Source organism: Monodelphis domestica, chromosome 2 (assembly GCF_027887165.1).
Source record: "Monodelphis domestica isolate mMonDom1 chromosome 2, mMonDom1.pri, whole genome shotgun sequence".
Lineage (NCBI taxonomy): Eukaryota > Metazoa > Chordata > Mammalia > Didelphimorphia > Didelphidae > Monodelphis > Monodelphis domestica.
The window spans coordinates 261992160-262014412 of record NC_077228.1 but is presented as its reverse complement, the minus strand read 5'-3'; the positions used below and the strand labels follow the sequence as shown (position 1 = coordinate 262014412).

At 36.7% G+C, this 22253-nt stretch overlaps 1 protein-coding gene across 1 annotated transcript in view; it reads right to left on the bottom strand.

The window, feature by feature from the left end:
- Window positions 1-627: 627 nt before the first annotated feature.
- The window catches only part of LOC100618597 (olfactory receptor 56-like), a 93772-nt gene continuing 72146 nt past the window's right edge, over window positions 628-22253 (bottom strand). Inside the window, exons 2-3 of the mRNA XM_007483335.3 lie at window positions 4536-4637; window positions 628-3463 (exon numbers count right to left, since the gene is read on the bottom strand). Coding sequence (XP_007483397.1) covers window positions 2495-3460 — 966 coding nt within the window. The 5' untranslated portion in view covers window positions 3461-3463; window positions 4536-4637 and the 3' untranslated portion in view covers window positions 628-2494. The remainder of the gene's footprint in view (window positions 3464-4535; window positions 4638-22253) is intronic.

Sequence of the window (22253 nt, the reverse complement as noted above, 5' to 3'; positions counted from 1 at the left end):
AGCTAAGTCAGGAATCAGGAGGATCTAAATTTAAAATCCAAATTAGATACATAATTGCTGCCTCAGTTGCCTCATTTGTAAAATGAACTGGAGAAGGAAATGAAAAGTCATCCAGTATCTTTGCCAAGAAAAATCCAAATGGAGTTATGAAGAATTGAATAGGACTGAAACAACTGAACAAAAAAAAAAACAAAACAGAAAGAGGAAGATTCTGTTATGTAAGTGTTAAAACAGAGGCTTTGACAAAATGAGAGCAGCTTTTAATAATTTAAGTTTTAATGAGAATATAGTAGTTGTAAATTAATATTATCCCTTTAAGCCAGAGAAAACTTCTAGCAGCTTTTAATAATTAACAATTTAGTTTAATTAAAATAGAGATAGTAAAACACCAAAATATTTATGGCAGTATTTTTTTTTGTAAGAGCAAAGAATTAGAAAGTAGAGGCCTAGGCAAAGGAATGTTACTCTGGTGCAAGAAATGATGAATATGATAAATATGGAGAAACATGGGAAAATCTACATGAATTGATACAAAGTGATGGAAAGCCAAAAAAAAAAAGAATATACACAATGATTACAACAAATAAATAGAAATAGAACAGTTTATTCCTCTTTCTTTTTTCTGTCTTTTGAGAAAATACTTTTTGTTGTACAAGGATGGGTTTCTGGGATGAGGAAAGGGAGAAAGACTGGGGAAAACTATGATGATTTTTTAAAGACATTAATATAATAATACAGTTTGAATGAGGTTTGATATTCCATGGTGAACTTTAAGGAAACTTGGAACACATGGCAAGACAGCATCAGTAGAGATAGAATAAAGCAAGCCAGTTTTGTTGAAGAGAAATTGTTGTAATGAAGAAGCCTCTAAAAGCCTACCCACTGGAACAAGGGAAAAGGGCACACCAAAACCAGTCAAATCTGGTAGGCTTTTAAAGGCTTCAAATTTGTTTCAAACAGAACTAGGCATTAGCTGGAAGGGGTGGGGGGATCTTGGACCTGGGACTGTTGTTGATTTGTGCTGGGAGGGAAATGCCTAGGGAACTGGCAGCTGGTTGATATTCAAATACCTTGTGGCAGGGAAATGATGCTTTCAGGTTTTCCTGCAGACTTTACTTCAGCAGGGTCACTCACAAGATTTTAATTTCCCCAGGACTTCATTTAGTTGCCTGGTAAGGAAACTGACTTCCTAACAATGCCTTTCTTCACCCTGGGGAAGCTAAGTAGTATCCAAATGAAGCCAACAAAAAAAATGACAAAAGAGGTGATCATTGAAACTCTGATGGCCTCTAGAAACAATCCAAGGACCTACTCTTCAGCATATAGTTATTTAGCAAATTCCAAACTTATACCAAGGTATAGTTTCATGTTTCTCCCAGAGGGAGTCTTCCCTGATTTTCCACATGGAGAGAAGCTCCCAGAGGCTCTTTGCCCCAATTATGGTAGGACCAGACTTCCAAGAGAATCTAGTTCATACATAATCAAGATTTTAAAATGCAGCATCCCATGGGAGCAGTGAGGTGTCTCAGTGATTTGAAAGCTCTCTCTAGGAGGTACTAGGTTCAAACCTGGCCTCAGACATTTTCTAGCTGTGTGAATCTGGGTTTTGCCTAGCCCATACTGCTCTTCTTCCTTAAAACCAATAAATAGAAGGTAAAAATAAAGGTATAAATATAAAATAAAATGCAGCATCCCTTATAGGAGTAATTTACCCTCATTAAAAGTCTAAGGAAAGGAGAGATTCTGCAGTATCTCATTCCTTTTTTGGTTTGCCTCTTCCCTTTTGGGATAGTCACTAATAGGGATGGATATATCACCTAAAGGATAAATTTCTGCTCAGGATTCATACTGCATTGTCATTAAATTGTTTGTGTTCTACACACACAGTAGATATTTAGAAATTCTAACATTTTACTCCCTATAGTTTGCCATCCCAGAACTTTCTCCTCCTTACTATTATCAGCCCCCTTCATTAGAAGGAAGGGGAAATTTGGGACATTCTTAAAGTTGTCTTTGGGATTTGGTACTATTGCATTGTGACATCACTAAGAATTGGGGCTAAAAGAAAGTGGACATAGAGTTTACTAGGAAAACAGCTCTATCACTAAGAAACAACCTGCCCATGACCAGTCATTCAATTAATTTCATAGGATACCTAGAGTTTTCAGCAGCTCAAGTAATTTCTGATATCTCTATTCTCAGAACGAGAGATAGTTGAGGGAGGAAAGGAGTTTCCATTTTATATTGTACTGCATTGCTTTGCACATGACAAAAAAAGTAATGTGGATGAATTAATGAAATAAAGACATATGTTGCATGATCCTTGTCCATAATTCAGTTAGCAAAACAATGTCATTTTTCCCCTCTCTCCACTTTAGAAGAGACAGACAGAGAATCTAAGAAAACACAAGATTTTCTCATTCATGTAGGACTTAAGGTATTATCTTGTATTAGAAATTGATATCAGGGGGCTCCCTGCAGGCAGAGACATGGGCTATTTCTGGCAGTCAGTGACCCAGCGATTCAGTTTCTTCCTCAAAGCCCCCATCACCTCACGGTTTCTCAAACTATAGATCAAAGGGTTGAGCATGGGTGTGAGGACTGTGTAGAAGAGGGAGACTATCTTGTCATGACCAGGAGCACGGTAGTGCTTTGGCCTCAGGTAGATGAACATGGCTGCCCCATAAAAGAGAGAGACAGCTGCCAGATGGGAAGAACAGGTAGTCAGAGCTTTTTGTTGGGCTTGGGCAGAATTCATGCTGATCACAGCCCTCAGGATTTTGGCATAGGAAGCCACAATTATGGAGAAAGGGAGGAAGAGCATGAAAACACAGCAGGAAAAAATTAGGGTATCAAAGAATGATGTGTCAGCACAAGCCAGCTTCAACAAAGATAGCAATTCACAGAAAAAGTGATCCACTTCTCGAGAACCACAATAGGGGAAAGTCATGGCTGCCACTACTTGGATCAACCCATCTAAGATTCCAAAGGCCCAGGAGCTACCAACAATCTGAAGGCACACTCTTTGGCTCATGAGCACATGGTAGCGTAATGGGTGGTTGATGGCCACATAGCGGTCATAAGCCATGAGGCCAAGTAGAAGACCCTCAGAGCCAACTAGGGTGACAAAGAGACCAATCTGAAGCCCACATCCAATGAAAGAAATTGACTTTCTCTCATGTATGAAATTGTCAGCCATCTTGGGCACAATGGTACAGATCAGAGTGAGATCCATAAAGGAGAGATGGCTAAGGAAAAAGTACATGGGAGTATGGAGCTGGGCATCACTATAGATCAGGAAGAGAAGGAGGATATTCCCAGCCAAGGCCACTGTAAAGACCACCAGGACAGCAGAGAAAAGGACAAGATCAGTTTGGCTGTGTGAGAAGATGCCCAAAAGGATGAAGTCACCTACTGATGAATGGTTCAGCCATGGCCCCATGTTTCTTCTGTTCAACATTACCTAGAAAAAGAAACAGATGAATTCTGAGACTCAGTCATTTCTCTAGATATAATCTTTTCTATCTATTCAGGCAGCAAGATGAAGAATAGTATTTACTAGTGAAGACCTGAGTACAAATCCTGCCACAGGCAATTAGCTATATAGCCATGGGTAACTCACTTAACTCTCTGAACCTTAGTTTATCTGTAAAAGTGATGATATTGGCCTCCATGGACTCTAAGTTACCTTCCATCTCTAATTCCATGATCTAAGATCCTATCCCTCAGTTCTCAATCAGCTGTTGCTTCAGGGGTTCTTCCAGTGTAGTAGCATATATTTTAGGAACACACAATGGTTTAAAAAAATTCATTGTGCTACCCCCATGAAGCTGGGGGTATAGCCCACATGGCTCAGAGAACTATGATATCTTCCTTTGTTTCTGTTCTTGCCAAAATAGGAAAAACTAGGTTAGCTAGTGATTAAAGATTTACCAAATTTAAAGTGATAAAAAAGCTCACCATGAGCTTATATGATATATACATATTAGCATCATGCTCTCATGTTAATGTCTCTCTCTCTCTCTCTATATATATATATATATATACATATATATATATATATTAATATATATATATTATTTATATATACACACATATATATATATCGAGAGAGAGAGAGAAAGAGAGAGAGGCAGAGGCAGAGACAGAGACAGAGATAGAGACAATGAAAGTCATAGCAAGAAATGAAAGGCAGTTGGCTTTAAGGGCCAATAGAAAAATCCATAAGATCACAAATTTAGAATTACAATGGTCCCCAGAGGCCAACCTCAGATCAATAGTATTATTACCTCAACTTTCTACTATATTGATTCTATATTGTAATTGATTTTAAGATGTATTAATGTTATAATTGAGACTGTATCTGCCAAAAAACATATTACTATATCCTTAAATTGAGTTTAGAAATTCAGCTTTCTCTCCCTCTGAGTTAATTTAAAGGCTTAATTAAAATAAAAGTTGTTATCTCTCATACCTCTAGCCTTTGACATACTTTCAGGACATCAGTTCATTACCTTTAAGCCTCACAAGTTTACCTGATACTACCCCAAAAAGATACACTGTCCTTTCCTGTCCTTATGCAATTAGGAGCGATTTTATCTCTTCCAAGGGGATAGAAGTCTTGTGGTTTTGATCTCCTAGGAAAGATTAAAAAAAATGTGTATGAGTCTGATAAAACAATTAATATTTCTTAATTGTCAGAGGATTGTGATTAGTCTGACCCAAATGCCAGCCAACCTTTTTAAATTAATTTTATTTAATTAATTAAGAATATTTTTCCATGTTTCCATGATTCATATCTTTCCCTCCCCTCCTACTACCCCTCTCCTGTAGCCAACAAGCAATTCCACTGGGTTTTACATATGTCATTGAACAAGCCCTATTTCCATATTATTAATATTTACACTAGAGTGATCATTTAGAGTCTACATCCCCAGTCATATATCCCCATTAAACCATGTGATCAAGCAGTGTTTTTCTTCTGTTTCTGCTCCCACAGTTCTTTCTCTGGATGTGGATAGTGTTCTTTCTCTCATAAGTCCCTCAGAATTGTCCTGGATCATTGTACTGCTGCTAGTAAAGAAGTCCATTACGTTCAACTGTGCCACAGTGTATCCATCTCTGTGTACAATGTTCTCCTGCCAACCTTTCTTAATATAACCAAAGACAATGATCCATGACTACCAAGACCTCTTTCTTGTGTGTCAATAAAGAGGGTCTTCTTCTTATGGGGGTCTCTGGCTTTACTGAGGTGGCCAATCTGACCCATTTTGCTAGTTAAACATATCACTGTTAATAAGCTAGTTTTGTTTTATGTATGTACCTTAGATTACCTTTATTAAATTTACTCTAGACATGCTCCTTTTTTTAGAAGAGGAAACCCAATCCCAGAGAGGTTCAGTGACTTGCCCAAATGCCAGGAGGCATCAAAGACCATGCTGTTTGACACAGTCACACATGGAAACCAGAGACTGCAAAAAGCCCCCAGGAAAGATGAGATACCCATTCAACCCCTCTTAGTGACTTTCCTTATTAACATCCTCTTATTATTGGAATAGCTATGACTATTATTCTTACTTAGTCCCAAGAAAAATAGATAAGAGCAACATGCTTGCAGAGTTAATACGGATGTTCCACCCTGTCCCCCCAGAATATCACCAGGAGATCCCACTTACAAAATTAAACCTAAGAATTATTATGTACCCACTTAGATAGGGCCCTCTTTTTTAAGCATGAAACTTCTGGAAAATCTGCGCTCAGAATTCCCCAACTGAAATCTGGGTCATGTTGATCCTACCCTCAGACCCTGCCCTTGGCAACAGTGTTTTTGTTAACTATCTCCTTAGGCTTTGCATCTGTTGTTATGTGCCAAGTTATATGACCATGAGGAAATAAAATAAACCCAAGCCTCAGCCAAGGTGGAACAGCTTTTCCTGTGAAACCTGTGCTGCAGGTTGAATACAAAAGCTGTGTCCCATTCATCATTCCACCAACACTGTCCCATCTCCAAGACCCCAACCCTGTGGGAGGTTGGACCCCTCCACAGCACCCAAAGTCACACAAGCATAATTGTCAAAGGTGGAATTTGAACTCCAGTTTTTACTATAGAGAAAAAAAAAGAAATAACAGAACATCATAGTTCCATTATGAAATGGAAATAAGGAACTAATTCTCTGGGAGGCTAAGTAGAAACCTGGGAAGACATGATGAAGAAACTATTACAGAATAGAGTTAGCAGAATCAGAAGTACAATTTATATAACCACATATTATGAAGACAAAAATCTTTCAAAGACTTAAGTATGCACTTCCAGATTGAGAGATAAAGGATTCAGAATGCAAAATGAGGCATTTAGGGGGAATGAAGGGAATGAGAAACATGCCTAATGTGAGAATTTGTTGGACTTGATTATTCATATTTGGAAGAAAGATCCTCCCTCCCCCCCCAGTAGAGAAAATGAAGGGGTAGAGAAGAGAGAAAATAAATGTTTATTTATTGAAAGCATTTTAAATTTAAAAAGAACAAAAGTGTAAAACCTATGGATCTGAAGATTGTGTCCATTTGGCACCAGAAGTTACATTACTTCCTGACCCAACCTGTTTAGGAGTTTGGTTTGGTTTGATTTGATTGTTTTGATGGTCATTAAAGTCAAACTTTCAACTGAAGTATTATTATTAAGTACAATTCAGGCATCATAATGATGGAAGAAGGAGCTGCTGATAGCAAGTCTTTAAAGCCAAAAAGGCACAAAGTTCCATCATCTGCTGAGTGATCATCAAGCCTACCAGAGAAATTGCATAGACCTAGATTAAATGTCAAGGACATTATGTGCCTTGAACTTAAATCATAAGGCCATTTTGTAGTCCTAATTCTGCTTACTGTGTCATTGAACCACTCAATTTATGAATGAACTTTACGTTTATGAAATTTAGTTTCATCATCTGCAAAATGAGGTAGGGAGGTAAAATTTAGCATATTTGCATAATTTGCATTTTGAAAAGATTTTTTTTTAATTTCTGAAATCACAGAAGTAGATGCCATGTTTTTCATAACATGAAATCCTTCAACTCTAGAAAAGAACCAATCAAAATTCCTGTCTTAAAAAAAAAAGAGTTCAGGTTAAGGTTAAAAAAAATTACAGAATAACAATTTTAAATTAAGTCCTTGTTGAATACTTGGATCCCTTCCAAGCTTTAGAGTTCCAATTAAAATCTCTGAAATTGTGTAGGAGAGAAAATTTGTCATTCCTGTCATGATGGGGAAATATTATCCCACCCCAATACAAATAGCTCTTCAAAAATTTATACCATCTTTAATTCCAATGCATGATGATAATAATTTTATTGAATTTAGAATATCCCTTAGAATAAACTAACAAATTCTAGAATATTAGAATAAGAAATAACCCATTGAAACCTAAAAGATTTAGTTCTAGAATAAATAAAAGAAAATACTTCTCTTATGAAGATTGTGTTGATTATTGCAAAGTAGAGTGGCCTGTAGGGCAAGACATTTACTAGCCTTGCGATCTTTAGAATCAGATTTCTCATCTGTAAAATAAGATTTTCTATGAGTGTCATTGCAAGTCAATGATTCTGCCTCATGAAAAGCATGAATTTCCCCAAGTGCTATACTAGGCTGAAAATATAAATAAATTGAAGAGTATAGAGAAGCTCATATGTGTTAGATCTAAAATGTACATTAATAAAGGCTGCTTGGGAATACAACCCTATAGCCTTAAGAAGAATCAGAAAAGACATCATGCTCTCTCCTAGCATATCCCTTGACTGAAAAGTAGAATGAAAGTAGAATGCTATGCCCTGTGGACCACTGATCTAACCCGTAAAAATAGTTCTTAGGTTCTTCAGTTTTAATCATTAAAATGTATCATTGAAAGGATAATTTCTTCCCTGTAGAAAACAAGACTGGAGATTAATCTACTTCAACTTGTGATAGGCTTATCAAAAACTGTTATATGATGAAATAAATGATGAACCCTCCAGTCTAAGAAACAATGGCACCACTTGACTTTGAGGCATAATAACTGTTCACAGTTTTATATAAAACAGAGAGAAAGCAGTTCTCTCTCATCTACAAGAGTAGAAGATAAAGGATTTTCTCCTCTACCCAGCTTTGAATGTCTTTTTTAGTGTATATATTAGAATATGAGGTAAATTTACTATCCAAGAAATTTTAGACCACTTCCAAAGATTTCCACCTCAGTCATTTCTTCTGTCTTCAAAACTTCCTGTAAAACAAGACAAAGACTTGTGTTACCCATTTCCTCGGTGAAAAGACTAAAGCCTAAAAAAAGTCAAGTCACTTTTTCAAAGTCACAAAGCACACAAAGGACAAAGCAGGAACTAGAATGCACTTGTGAGTCCTAGGCCTCTAAACTGATCTCTCTCCTCCAGTGACCAGACAAGGTTTTCTCTCTGAAAAAATAAAATAGGATGATGCAGAAATTCAAGTGATTCAGGACCTAAGACCAAAATTAATTAAAAGAAAGGACTGGGAGGGGGAAGACAGAGACAGAGAGGATTCAGTCTAATCTGCTTGACCTATCTTTTTCAGAGATCTAGAAAATCTGGATTTGTTTCTACTTAAAGCAACTACATAGTATCAAACACAAACAAAGCAAAACAAAGCAGCTTCATATGGTAGAAAGAGCATGAGATTTGTCTAGTTCTTGCTTATGCAGGAAAGTCTTCCCATGCTCCTAATTTCCATCCAAATTAGCTTTCTCAGGGGACTGGGTAACAAGGTATATTGGGAGCAAATATCTGGGACTGTGAAAGTGGGGAAATGGTAACAAAATTATTGTGTCAGATGCAGAGCAGTTAATAGATCCTAAGGAGAGGACAACATGTTGGTACCACAGCAAAGAAGCAAGCTGAGGCAACCAGATCAGAGAGGAACCCAGAAGAGATACCAGCCAGACAGTGCAACATGTTAGATGAAAGTCACTGTGAACATACACTCTCCCACAATGTAGTGCCAAGCATACCTTGCCCCCCCACCCTTAGCCCACACAGGGGAGGGAGGAAGTGCTCCCATTGGACTAATGGATGATGAAGTGAGGAATGTCCTCTACTCTGCGAGTGTAGAGAAGGGGAGGGATGTGGCCCAAGTGCTCTGCTCCACTCCAGCTCTGCCACTTGTGAGCTGCCCACCTTACCTGCTATGTGCTCCCACTGGGCTGCTGAACAGAGAGGTGGGGGTGTGAAAAAATATCATCAGGCACAGGAAGGAGGGGACAGGTGCCCACAGAGCACATGTATGCTCTCTATATGCTATCTTTGACACCCATGCCATAGGTTCACCATCACTGCTCTAGACATTGGCAGTGAGAAAAAACACTGTGGTTGTTCAAAAGGAAAATTCCTGCCATTCTGCTTGAAAGGCAAACCTAAGGCTTGAGTTTCTGCCACTCTGGGCCATGGGAGTTGTAATAGATGCGAATAAGACAGTCTTCCCTAATAAAAGCATTCAAACATCCTAATTACAGATGCAGAAGAGAATGAGAAAGAAGAGTTCAGACTGTACTAGACCAAATGGAATGCCAGCTACTACTCCTGGGTTCTATATTTCCTTTGTCATAAGTGCAATGATGAACTTAGCTCTGACTAGGAGTAGAGACAGCTGACTTTGTATCTAAATGTTTTAATGCTGGGAGTTTAATTCTAACTTCTTGCTATAAAATAGTGTACTATAAAGTGCATGTGTTTTCCCTTTGGCCCATACAATGTTATTAGGAGATACTAAGGAGATGGGGGCATAAGGAACCTACTGTGATAAATTTGTGAATGATTTTATACTTTAAATCTTAGTTCAAGCCAAGAGGAACCTTGTGACAAAGCATGGGCCAGATGCATCTGCTTTTAGCTCTTATTTCCTAAACTGTCAATTGCTACTGCTTCAGATTCTGCCCTCTCCATGTGAGTACTTATCTACAAGTGGATTTCCCTACATTGTTTTACTCTGGGAATCTGGAAACTCTAGCACTTGCTCTTTCTGTATGATCTGGATTGTCACATCTCTTTTCTGGATTTAGTTTTCTCATCTATGTAATGAAAGGACTAAAGAATGCCTAAGATCCATTCCAGCATTGTTTTAAAGTCAAAAGAACTTTGACCTGCTTCTTTTTCAACCAAGGTCAATTTTCCCCTCCTTAGGCAACCCAGTTGCAGAAGGGGAGGAAAGACAAGACAATATATTGATGCCAGACTTAGTATGGACAATTGATCTATCTAGTGCAACTCAGAACTCCCAGATTCAAATGATCCATTACCTTCATCCCAACCTATAGTATAAATTATAATCATAATTTCTCTTAATCCATAAATCCATCCTGGGATCATAGAAGATAATCTTTCTTAGTTCATTATAAACCTCAATTATATTTTCAATCATGATGACCCCTTTGGAACATCAATTCAATACAAAAATTGGAATTCTTGCATTTTATTCATCTGTTATTGACTCCCTACCACCAAGAGTTTCCTCTTAGAAATTCTTTTAAATGTTTTCCAATCTCTCTAATTGTCTAATTCTATCTCTGCCTCCCTAGCACATATTGGATACCTTGTGTTATACATTATCATAAAAATATCAAGACTAGTCAGTGTCCTCAATTTCCTCCTTTTTATCCTCAAACTTTTCTGCTACCAAATGTTCTTCTTTAACCATCCTCTTCTCTTGTATCTCCTGTCATTCCCTAATTCTTCCCTTCTGCCTCAGAGGCATATGTGAACTCTCTCCTAATCATCAAATGTAATCATCCTTTTTATGTTCTCATAATTCTTGATATGCCTTCAGCTTTTGATACCATCAAATGCCTTCTTCTTGAACTTCCTTGCTTCTACACTCTCCTAATTCTTTTCCTATCTCTCTGTTTCTTCCTATCTGCTCTTGTCCCTCCCATCATCACTTGTGATGTATTCCCTAAAGTTCTGCAGATAGTGCAGAACTTTAGGGAATATAACTTGTGGCACAAACACAGATTTCTTTGTACTCACCTGGCTGAGGAAATCCATGCCTCTGCCTTGTTGTAATTTTACACCTGAACCAATGGCAATCCACTGTGTCTTCATTAATATGTATTACGTACCTTTACATCACAATGTCAATAAATAAAAGCAGCTCACAGAGAGACACCCTCTTTATCCCTTTCACCTGTCCCTCTCCTACCTGGAACTTGGCCTCTGGCTAGGAACCGCTTTTCTTATGGAACTCCCTCACTCTCTATAAAAGACCTTTCCTTCTTGATCTCCTAACCTCAAGGCTGTGTGATTCGTGCTTAGAGCACCAGCTCTAAGGGATCAGAGGTTATTCTCTCAGCTGTTCTCTATTCTCATTCTGACTCCCGTGTTGTTGATTTAAGGCTATCTAACTGCCTTGTGTCCTTGCAAAGTTAAATAGCAAGGGCTTCCTGTGTAGCTCACTCTTTAAATTGTGTAGATGTCTGACTCTATTCTTATCCATTTTCTTGGCTTCAGCTCTTCCCTCAAGGTCTAATCAACTATCTTTCCTTTCATATAAGGGCTGCTGGACAGCTTTATAGAGATAAAGATCATCATCATCAACCTCTTTCCTAAACTCCTGTCCACTATTTTCGATTGCTTGTTCAAAATATCCACTTGGAGGTCCTACCAGAGCCTTGAGCTCAACCTATCCAAATCCAAATTAATCATTTTCCTGACAAAGTAAGCTCCTTCTTCTTTTTTACCTCTCTATGATACAACTATTTTCCTTGTCACCTTAAAAGCTTGCTGTCACCTTTGATTCTTTTTCTCTTCCTCATCCATTATGGTCTAATATCCCATAAAATCCATTGAAATAATGTAGCTCAGTGGAAGGAGCATTGAACTTAAGAGTTAAGAGAACTATGGTCAATCCTGCCTCCGTAAAACCTATTAAAAAGAAATAGAAGAAGAAATTCCATTGACTATATTTATTTGTTATAAGAGTTTGGATTGTCTTTTTTTTTATTGGGGAAAAGGAAGATGGGAAGGAGAAAAATAATACTTGTTAGGTGAAAAAAAATTTAATTGAAAAATGAAAACTACAAACCATAAAAAATCCTGGCTTGATCTCAGACATTTAGTAGCAGTATGACCCTGGGCAAATCACTTATCCCTATTTGCTTCAGTTCCTTATCTGAAAAATGGACTGGAGAAGGAAATGACAAATCATTCCAGTATCTTTGCCAAGAAAATCCCAATTGGGGCAGAAAGAGTTGGACAGGACTGAAAACAACTTAAGCAACTACAAGCTTTAGCAATTAATATAACTCTTGTGAATCTTAATCTTTGTGTCTTTAACATGAAAACGACATTGGATTTAGTACATATTCCTTCTCCAATCCTAATATGTCTCACTCTGATGTTAAGATGCTCCTCCTTTCTCCAGGGTTCAAGCTCTGGTATATCCTATCAAGGTGGAAAGGTTTTGACACTGTGCCCTGTAATAGGCTGTACATATTTTTCCTAATCAAATTCAAAGAGATTCATGACCTAGTTGTCCACAGGGGGAATCAGTGTTTTGGCCACAACAATAATTGAAAGCAATCTACTGAGTTGTAAAAAAGTTATCCTGGTTGATGGACCAAGCATCCACACAAGTGATATCACAAATGTTCAAAGTAATGATGTATCAATGGCACGTCTGTTGCTTATATCAAATGCACAGAAAGCTTTCTGAAAATCTGGAAGTATTATATAAATATCAATATACTTTTCTCAGTATTTTTCTCTTTTGGCTCATTTAGTCTCTGCCTAATGCTACCACTCTGATTAAGTTTTATATTCCTGATTAATTGTACATTACAAGTACCCAAGTCTAAACCTTGTCCAGGAACTTACCTACTTTTGTGACCTTGGACAAATTCCTTAACCTCCTTGGGGCTGAACTTCTTCATTTGTAAAATGAGGTAGATCAGCCTAGATCACAGATTCAGAGATGTAAAGGATATCAGAGCCCATCTTATATTACACTTTATACCTTTAGTTTCTCCTACTACTCCTCTAATCCAGTCTTCCACCACATTAATTTTCATAAAGCATAGTTTTCATTGTGTCACTTCCCTGCTCAAAAGCCTTCATTGCTCCTTGTCCTCTAAACAAATTCCTAAATCTTTAGCCAAACATTCAAAGCTATCCACAGTCTTTTTCTGACTTATTTCTTTGACTAAATCTCCCACTACTAGCTTTTACATAATTCATCTATACAGAAGAAATGGAAGACTTGAAATCAGATAAACCAGTCTAAGAGAAAGACAATGATACTCTACTAATAAACAGCAGAGTCAGAATCAGATCTCAAGTCATCAGACTCCAACTCTAATTCTTTTTTGTCAACACATCACTGCTTCTGCTAAAAAGCCTTTGTCACATGGGATTTATTATTGTAGGCATGAGGAAAAGTCAGTTAAATATATAGAAGATGAGTGATTTCATTTATGTAAACCTTTTTCTTTTTATATAGAGATGCTTGTTTTGTTTGGACTTATAAACATTTGGCAAAATGAGAAAAAAAAATTTAATTAAAAAAAATTTTAAGTTGTACTGACCAAAAAAACTTGTCATAGATTGCTATAGATTTATATAATTGAAATTTGTTAAAAGTCTTTAAATATTTTTAAAGTTCTTTCAGAAAATGAGCAATCAATGCTTTACCTTTTAATGCAAATATTTGGGCTCTTTGGGGGGCAAAGAAGATGTGATTTCTTTTACTCAATTATTTTAATGTAAGAAATGATTATTAGTTAAGAAAAAAGGATGTTTTTTATATTTATATTCCTAGAAATTAAAGACAGTGGTATTTGCCTCATATTGACAGTCTATATAAAGTCTGTGTGCATTTGCTATTTGGTATGTAGAACCTCTGGAACAGAGAATTTTACATAAAAATTTTCTTTGAGAAACTCCTGGGATTTGATGAATTATGGGGGGGAGGGGAAAGAGAGAAGTCAAAACTTTACATTATGAGTAAAGAAGTTTGTATAAAGGGTTAGAACTTCCTAGCCATCCCTTGGTAGCAAGTCTTTCCATATGCCAAACTCCAACTGAAATCTGCTCCATTCTAATTAGACAGTTTTCAAGAGAAATTCAACAGTTAGAGAAGCTTATTCACCTGTTGTCCAGTATTTACATCATCAACCCTTCTCTATATGGATAATATGGAACATCCACAGTGGTTAAAAACCTTTTTTTAATGTTTTTTATAAGGATAGAATGAGGTGTGATAAAGGAGTATGAGGAGCAAAGTATGCAAAGACTAATAAACTATGTGTCAAACGCAAAAATGATGTCACCACAGGGTTCATTGTCAGAGGACCTAAATTTGAATTGACTCTAAGACTTACTTCCTTGGTGACTTTGGGAAATCACTTAGCCACTCTTAAATCTCATTTTTCTCATTTGTAAAACTCAGCCACACCCATAAACCATTCAGGAAGGCTAGCTAAACCAGGTAGAAGGTAAGCAAAGGTCTCAAACATGTCTAGTGAGTTAAGGAGGATGTCCAATCTAAGCATGTGAAGGCTTCCCTGGGCAGAAAAGGTAGATGAGAACAATTTGTTCCAAAAGCCATGAAAGCAGTAGAAGCAAAAGCTATTGAGCACATAAAGCTTGATTAAACATAGAAAGGGGCAACTCAACCATTGAATCCTAGGCTAGCACCACTCATCTTGACTTTTATCTTGCCACTAGACTTAGATGACTGGAAAAGAGAGTGAAGGCTAAGACTTTCTATAATTCTGACTCACTTAAACATAATTTATGTGTAAGTCAAAAAAAATCATCCAATGATGTCATTTTGGTCCTTTTCAAGTTCAAAGGACAAGAACCAATCAACCAAGAATAAACTAATCTAGGTATTCTCTAATTTCCCTTCCAAACTCTAAATCAATAATCCCGTTATCTGTGATACTATAACAACATCCTAATTGTTGTTATTTCCAAAATTGTAGTGATAGATCAAACTGAGTTATTGTAACTCTTTCTGGTAACTTCAGTTCCCAAAGGATTTGCACTTGGTCAGTAGCTGGGAATGAGGCAAGAATAGTCTGTAAAATGGCTTTCTCTATATGAAGTGGGTTGAATAAAAAGGCACAATATCATAGTCTTGACCTCTTTGGCACCAGGGGCTAGTTATATATAGGGACAGAAGCAAATATGTTAAGAGCCAGGGTGGAAGCATGGGGCTCATTCACACAAGAATGCCCCTATAGGAAGGACTCCTAATGCTAGAAGCATTGGTGGAAGATAGGGAGAAGATTGATGAGATGAACATGTCTGCTTTCACTATATCCTTCTCCATACTCTGATGAGTTTGGATTAAGGAAAGAAGCTACTGGTCTGGCAGTCTGTTTCTCTTGTCACAAAAAAAAAATAGATGAATAATTTTCAAAATCTAGTCTAGCACCCCAATTTTACAGATGAAAATAACAGCAACATATGTTTACATAGCACTTCAAAGTTGACAAAGTTCTTTTCTCACAATTGTCTTCTTAGAAATATTTCCTTGTTCTCAGTTTTCCTCATACCATATTTATTTGCAGACCCCTACTCCTCAAATAGAATACAAGCTTTTTGAGGATAGGGATCATTTCTTTTTTTTGTCTTTGTATCACTAGTATATAGAACCATGTCTAAAACATAATAGGTTCTTAATAAATGTGCATTCCGTTTTGTATTTTTGAACTGAATTCTCTGTGCTAACAAAGCTCAGACCATTTTTTCTAACTGGAATGCCCTCCTCCTTACACCCCATTCCTCCCTTTTAAAATCTGACACACATCTTTTAAAGATCAACTTGAATGCCACCTCCACTACAAAGCCTTCATTTATCACTCTAGACTGAAATGATCTCACCAAAATCCTAAATATCTTGTCTAGACCACCCTTATGACATAGTGCCTTATACTGAAGCTATTGCATGCATGTCTTGTCTCTTCTAATAGCCTGTATGATCATATCTTGAATAGCTGTGCTCTAGAGAAACAGGTACCTATTAATCATGTAATAAATGTCTATATGCATGCATTTGACTTTAGGCTTTTTAACAAGTAAAGCAAAAAAGAAAAAGAAAAAGAAAGGGGACAGAAGAGGGAAGTGAGAGGAGTGAGAAGGGAGAAGAGAGGGAAGAAGAAAGGAGAGGAAAAGAAAGGGAAAAGGAAAGGAAAGAGGAAAAGAAAGGAAAGGGGAAAGGCAAGGAAGTCAAAATTAGATACAAACAGAATAAGAACAAGAAGAATTGCCCAGAAAGGCAGAGAGAGAGAGAGGCAGGAAAAAAGAAGGAAGAGAAAAGCAATGAGTTGAGAAGAGAGACTGAAAAGTAAAAGAGAACTAAAAGAGGCAGAGATGGAAAATCAGCAAGCAACAAAGCAGAAATTCCTTGAGAGGTGAATAGAGCAGGCAGGACAGAGAGAAGTCACTCACCAGGAATCCTCCTGAGAAAAAAGAGATCAGCAGAGAAACTCCTTCACCAAAATGCTTCTAATATCACAAAATGCCATTTCTCATAGCAGGAGTGTAAGATTAGCCCCTACAAATTGTACATGTCGTGTTCAACCTTCTTTGCCTCATCCTTTCTCTCCTACCCTCACCCCAGTTCTCAGGCAGGACCAGTACCTAAACACTATGGGAGCATGAAGCTCAGGGACCACATATTTGGATTCTCTTTTTCTGGCCCACTCTATCAGCCCTGTATTTCTGTCTGTCTATTAACCAAAGAAAAATCTCTTCCCCTCAGCCCAACGAGGAAAGGAAGGAAAATACTGACCCAAATAAGAAACTCAGTCAGGAACAGTGATAGGATGGAAACACACAAATCCAAGTTTCAGTGCAATGCCTCATCTTTCATTTGAATCTCCCACACCACTTCACCCTGAAGAACAGGGCCTCCACTCACCATCCACCTAAGAATTAAATCCCAGAGAAAGAGCTAAGAGTCAGCGTCATTCCCAGAGGAAGTGCAGGTGCCTCCAACCCCAAGGACAAGCTCTCCCCAGCTCACAATTAGCACAAGTCCAACAAAGGGAGCAGTGGGAATAAGGCAAGAATTCTGAATGAAGACCTGTGGAGTTAGGGAATCTGGAGCATGGCAAAGACAAAGAAGGAAGTCCAGACTTCTTTAAAAGTGTAAAAAGATAGAGGTGGTATTTAGTGCCTTCTCATCTTTCTTTCTACACCTTCCACCTGGTAGGCACCCAAGTCCTTCATATTGTTCTCCCACTGCCCAGGGATCCCCAGTTCAGTGCCTCAGACATCTCCTAGACAGTCCTAGATGAGTGTTTTTTTACAATTTACTTAAATCTTTAAGACTTTCATTCATAAAATAAAAATCATAATCACTCTACCTTTCCCAAGTATCATAAGGATCAAATTATGTGACTGGAAGACACAAATTAAAGTCATCAAAATTAAAGGTTTGGGTTTTTTTATTATTCTTATTCTAAGTCATTCTTCCAACTCCACTTCAGTCCTGTTGATTCATAATGACATAGAGGCAATTCTAAATTCTCAATGACTTGGGTGGTAAAGTTTCTATATTGTCCTAACAAGTTGGAGAAGCTTTACATCCTGGTCCAGTGGCATCTATTATATTGCAATCAGCCCACTTAAATCTGGAAAGAGACTCAATATTAGAATTCTCATTACCAGGTGATTAATTGTTGGAACCATAATAACTCACAAAAAATATCTTTTGACTGTTCTGGGCTTGTTATCTATATCAATGGAGGTAGGCTGCTCATTTCTCTACTGATGAGACTTTCATTCTTTTGCTGTCTCCAGCTTTTTTTATTAACAATTATTTTTATTTATTTCATGAATGTTTCCCAAATACATGTAAAAAAGTTTAACTATTATTTTTTAAATTCTTAATTTCTAAAATCTTTCACTCTTAAATTCCACTCCTTGAGAAGGGAAGAAATTTTATTTCAATTATACATGTGTGAACCTTAAAAATTTTCAGACCCTACTTCATAGGGTTAGGATTGTAAACCTTAAAAATTCCCCATTGGGACCATTCCCCATTTGGAGAGTGAAAGTAACTTAGATCAGGAATGTGAGAACTCTACTTCACCATACTTAAGCATGCCTTAGGGGAAGATAAAGTTGTAAACTACTTTCTGAACAATGAAAAGTACTTAAACCCATACTTATAGTGGGACAAAAAGTTCTTAGGCCATGCCTATTTTAGGACTAATACAAAAGGGTGATAAGTACCTATAAAGGTCAAGCACCTTGTGAATTTACAACGAACAAAGATGTGAGAAATTTACTCAGAGCTTTCCTGGTGTGAATTACTCAAAAATTTACAGCTTCTTAGGTGTGAACTAAGAATGGTCTGTCCTTTGAAAAACGTCTACTGTGATTGGTAGATATAAGGACTTAGGGGAGGTGACATAGGAGAAAATGCCCTTTAAATAGGAGCTCAGATTCATTCAGAGGGGCATTCAGATTGAGGATTGAGCTGGTGGAGGCAGCTGAGATGATGCTGGCCTGGTGTCACTAGAATCCTTGCTTCGACAGATCTTGTGGTGAGTGATTAAGGACTGACTGATCTTTCTCTTAAGGGCTTAGGCCTGGGTTGGCCAGGGCTGCCCTGGGCTGGCCTATCCTCTTCTCATTATTCCCGTTTTTCTCTCTTTCTCTCCTTTTCTTTAATTCCTCATTTGTATTAATTAAAATCTCTATAAAACCCAGCTGACTTGGGTATATTTGAATAATTGGGAATATTTCCCTGGCGACCACCTTATATTTGATTTAAAAATAAAACACTGTAGTAAAAACATATTTCCTGCGGTCACAACTTACTCATCCACTCTTATATCTACTACAATTTAAGTCTTCCACTATTTAATCACTACAGTTTATAGACTCAACTATTTTAATTATAACACATGTGAAGTGATGTTAAACATTTTCATATTAGCCATGTTGCAAAAATAGATGCACACAAAATAACCCAATAAAAATAAAGGAATTAAAAAATGTATGTTTCTCTTTGCATTCAGTTTGTCCATTCTCCCTGTGGAGATGGATAGTATTTTCCATCATGAATCCTTTGGAATTGGCTTGGATTCTTATCTTGATCATAGTAGTTAAGTCTTTCATAGCTGATCGATCATTCTTACAATTCTGTACAATTCTGTACAATGTTCTGGTTCTGCTCAGTTCATTTTGCATCAGTTCATTTAGATCTTCCCAAGTTTTTCTAAAACTCTTCTACTTGTCATTTCTTTATGGAAATATTATAGAATATACTTCTACACCATGACTAGTTCAGGCATTCCCTAATTGATAGACATCCCTGCCATTTCTAATTCTCTGCCACCCCACCAAGAGCTACTACAAATTTTTTTTAACAAATAGGTACTTTTCCCTTTTTTTATCTTATTGGAATAAAGACCTAGTAGACTAATTATTGGATTAAAGGATATGCACAATTTGATAGTCTTTGGGTATAGTTCCAAATTGTTTTCCACAATGGTTAGAGAAATTCACATCTCCACCAATAGTGTGTTAGAGTACCAATTTTTCCATATCCCCTTCAGCATTTTTCATTTTCATTTTCTGTCACATTAGCCGATCTGATAGATATAAGGTGGAATCTCAGAGTTGTTTTAATTCACATTTCTCTAATTGGTAGCAATTTAGAGCATTTTTTCATGTAACTATTGACAGCTTTGTTTTCTTCTGAAAAGTACCTGTTCATATCCTTTGACCATTTGTATCAACTGGGGAAAGGCTCTTATTTTTATACATTCAGTTAAATTCCTTATATATTTGAGAAATGAGATCTTTATCAGAAAAACTTACTGGAAAATGTTGCCCAGTTTCTTTTCTTCTGATTTTAGCTGCTCTAGTTTTGTTCGTGTAAAACCTTTTTAAATTGATATAATCAAAATTATCCATTTTGCCTCCCATAATGCTCTGCCTCTTGTTTGTTCTTTAACTCTTCCCTTTTGCATAGATCAGAAAGGTACATTTCTATGCTCCCCAAATTTACTTATGGTATCACTTTTTATGTCTAAATATTTATCCATTTTGACCTTATGTTGGTATGAGATATGAGGTATTGGTCTATGCCTACTCTCTGCCAAACTTTCCAGTTTTCCAGAGAAATTTTTGTCAGATGTTGAGTTTGTACCTCCCAAGGCTTAAATCTTTGTGTTGACCAAACACTATATGACTACAGTTATTTACTACTATGTATTATGAACCTAATCTATTCTACTCTATTTCTTGTTTTGATGATTATACTTTGTAATATCATTTGAAATCCAGAACTGCTAAGCTCCCTTCCTTTTTATTGATTCCCTTGAAATTCTTAACCTTTCATTCTTCTAGATTAATTTTTTTACTCTTCTTTCTAACTTTATTTTTAAAAATTCTTTGATAGATTGGAATTGCACTAAAGTAAATTAACTTAGATAGAATTGTCATTTTCATTATATTGTCTCAGCCTCCCCATAAGCAATTAATATTTTTCCACTTGTTGAGGTCAGTCTTTATTTGTGTTGTAAGATTTAAATTAGTGTCCCAAAACTCCAAGTATTAATTTTATGAAGTTTGTTAATAATCGCTTGAAGTAGAAGGAATAAAAACCTAATTATCTAACAAAAATAAGACCATGTGTGTAAAAATTCTCTTGCCTCTCACCTCACACCACCTCCACAAAACACAATCAGAGGAAGAGAGAAAGAGGCAGGGCAACACAAAAATTATATCCTCCCTATGTCAGAATGTAACCTGAGAAGGAAAAAGTGGGATGCTGGGAATTAAAGTCCTGAGGAACAGATTCTAATTACATAGTGTGAAAGTGTTTTGTAATGGTGTTCATACAATCCCTGGGTTTGTCAAGCATTTTATATTGTCTGTAGCTGTTTTAAATGGAATATCTCTTTCTATTTCTAGCTACTCAATTTTGTTAATAATATATAGAAATACTAGTGACTTGTGTGAAATTTGCTAAAGTTCTTCAGTGTTTGAATTAGTTTTGATTCTCTATGGTTCTCTAAGTATGCTACCATATCATCGGCAAAGAGTGATAGTTTTGTTTCCTTATTGGCTATTCTGATTCCTTCCATTTCTTTTTCTTATTGTTATAGCTAACATTTCTATCACAATATTGAATAATAGTGGTAGTAATGGTTATCACTATTTTATTGCTTATCTTACCAGGAAGATTTCATGTTTATCCCTATTACAAATGATGCTTGGTCCTAGTTTTAGGTACATTGTCCTTATCATTTTAAGAAAGGTTCCATTGATTCCTATGCTTTCTAGTGTTTTTGATAGAAATGGATATTATATTTTATCAAAGGCTTTTTTGCATCTATTGAAATAATCATGTAATTTTTGTTGTAATTGTTACTAATATGGCCAATTTAACTGATAGTTTTCCTAATACTAAGCCAATAGTGCATTTCTGGTATAAATTCTACCTGGGCAATATTGTATGATCTATGTATATATACATAAATATTCATATATATGTTTTATTACATATGGATATATTATTACAATCTCCTTAAAATATTTTATTTAAAGTTTTTTCATCTAAATTAAGGAAAATGGTCTATAGTTATCTTTCTCTGTTCATGGTTTTCCTGGTTTAGATATTAAAAACTGTGAATTTTAAAACTACTCCATCTTACTCAGGCCATACTTAGAAGATCTGATTTAGCTATTTCCTAATTAGTAACAATGGAGATACTTGGTTTAACAGAATCAAGTCTTGGGAACTATACATTTCTCCACCCTACTCAGTTTAACAAGGTCAGGATGCCTGCACCATACTCAAAGATTTATTTATCTGAGGAAATGGCCTTCAACAGATGTGCAGAAAAAGCGAACAGACCCCTGGGCTCTCCTAAGTCAAGCTAAGCTATCATTGGTACAGATGAGATACAGGAAAATGACGTAAAACCATCTATGTAAGGCACGTCACTTGCTCTCTCTCTCCCTCTTTCCCTGGAGAGATGACTCTGGCTGGGAGCGTGCTAAGTGTTCCCACATCTTGGTGTAGTGGCAGTTATTTGTCTGGGTTTGGCAGTGAGTTTGCCCTTGAGCTGATTCAGGTTCAGGCATCTTGGCTGAGCCCTTTTGGAGTTCAGGTTAATCCCTTCCTCCTTCACACTCCAAAACTTTACTTTCTAGATCTCCTAAATCCTCTTTTTCCTTCTTCCTTCTTCTTAATCTCCTCTACTATATCAATTAAATAACCATAAATTTTCAGCT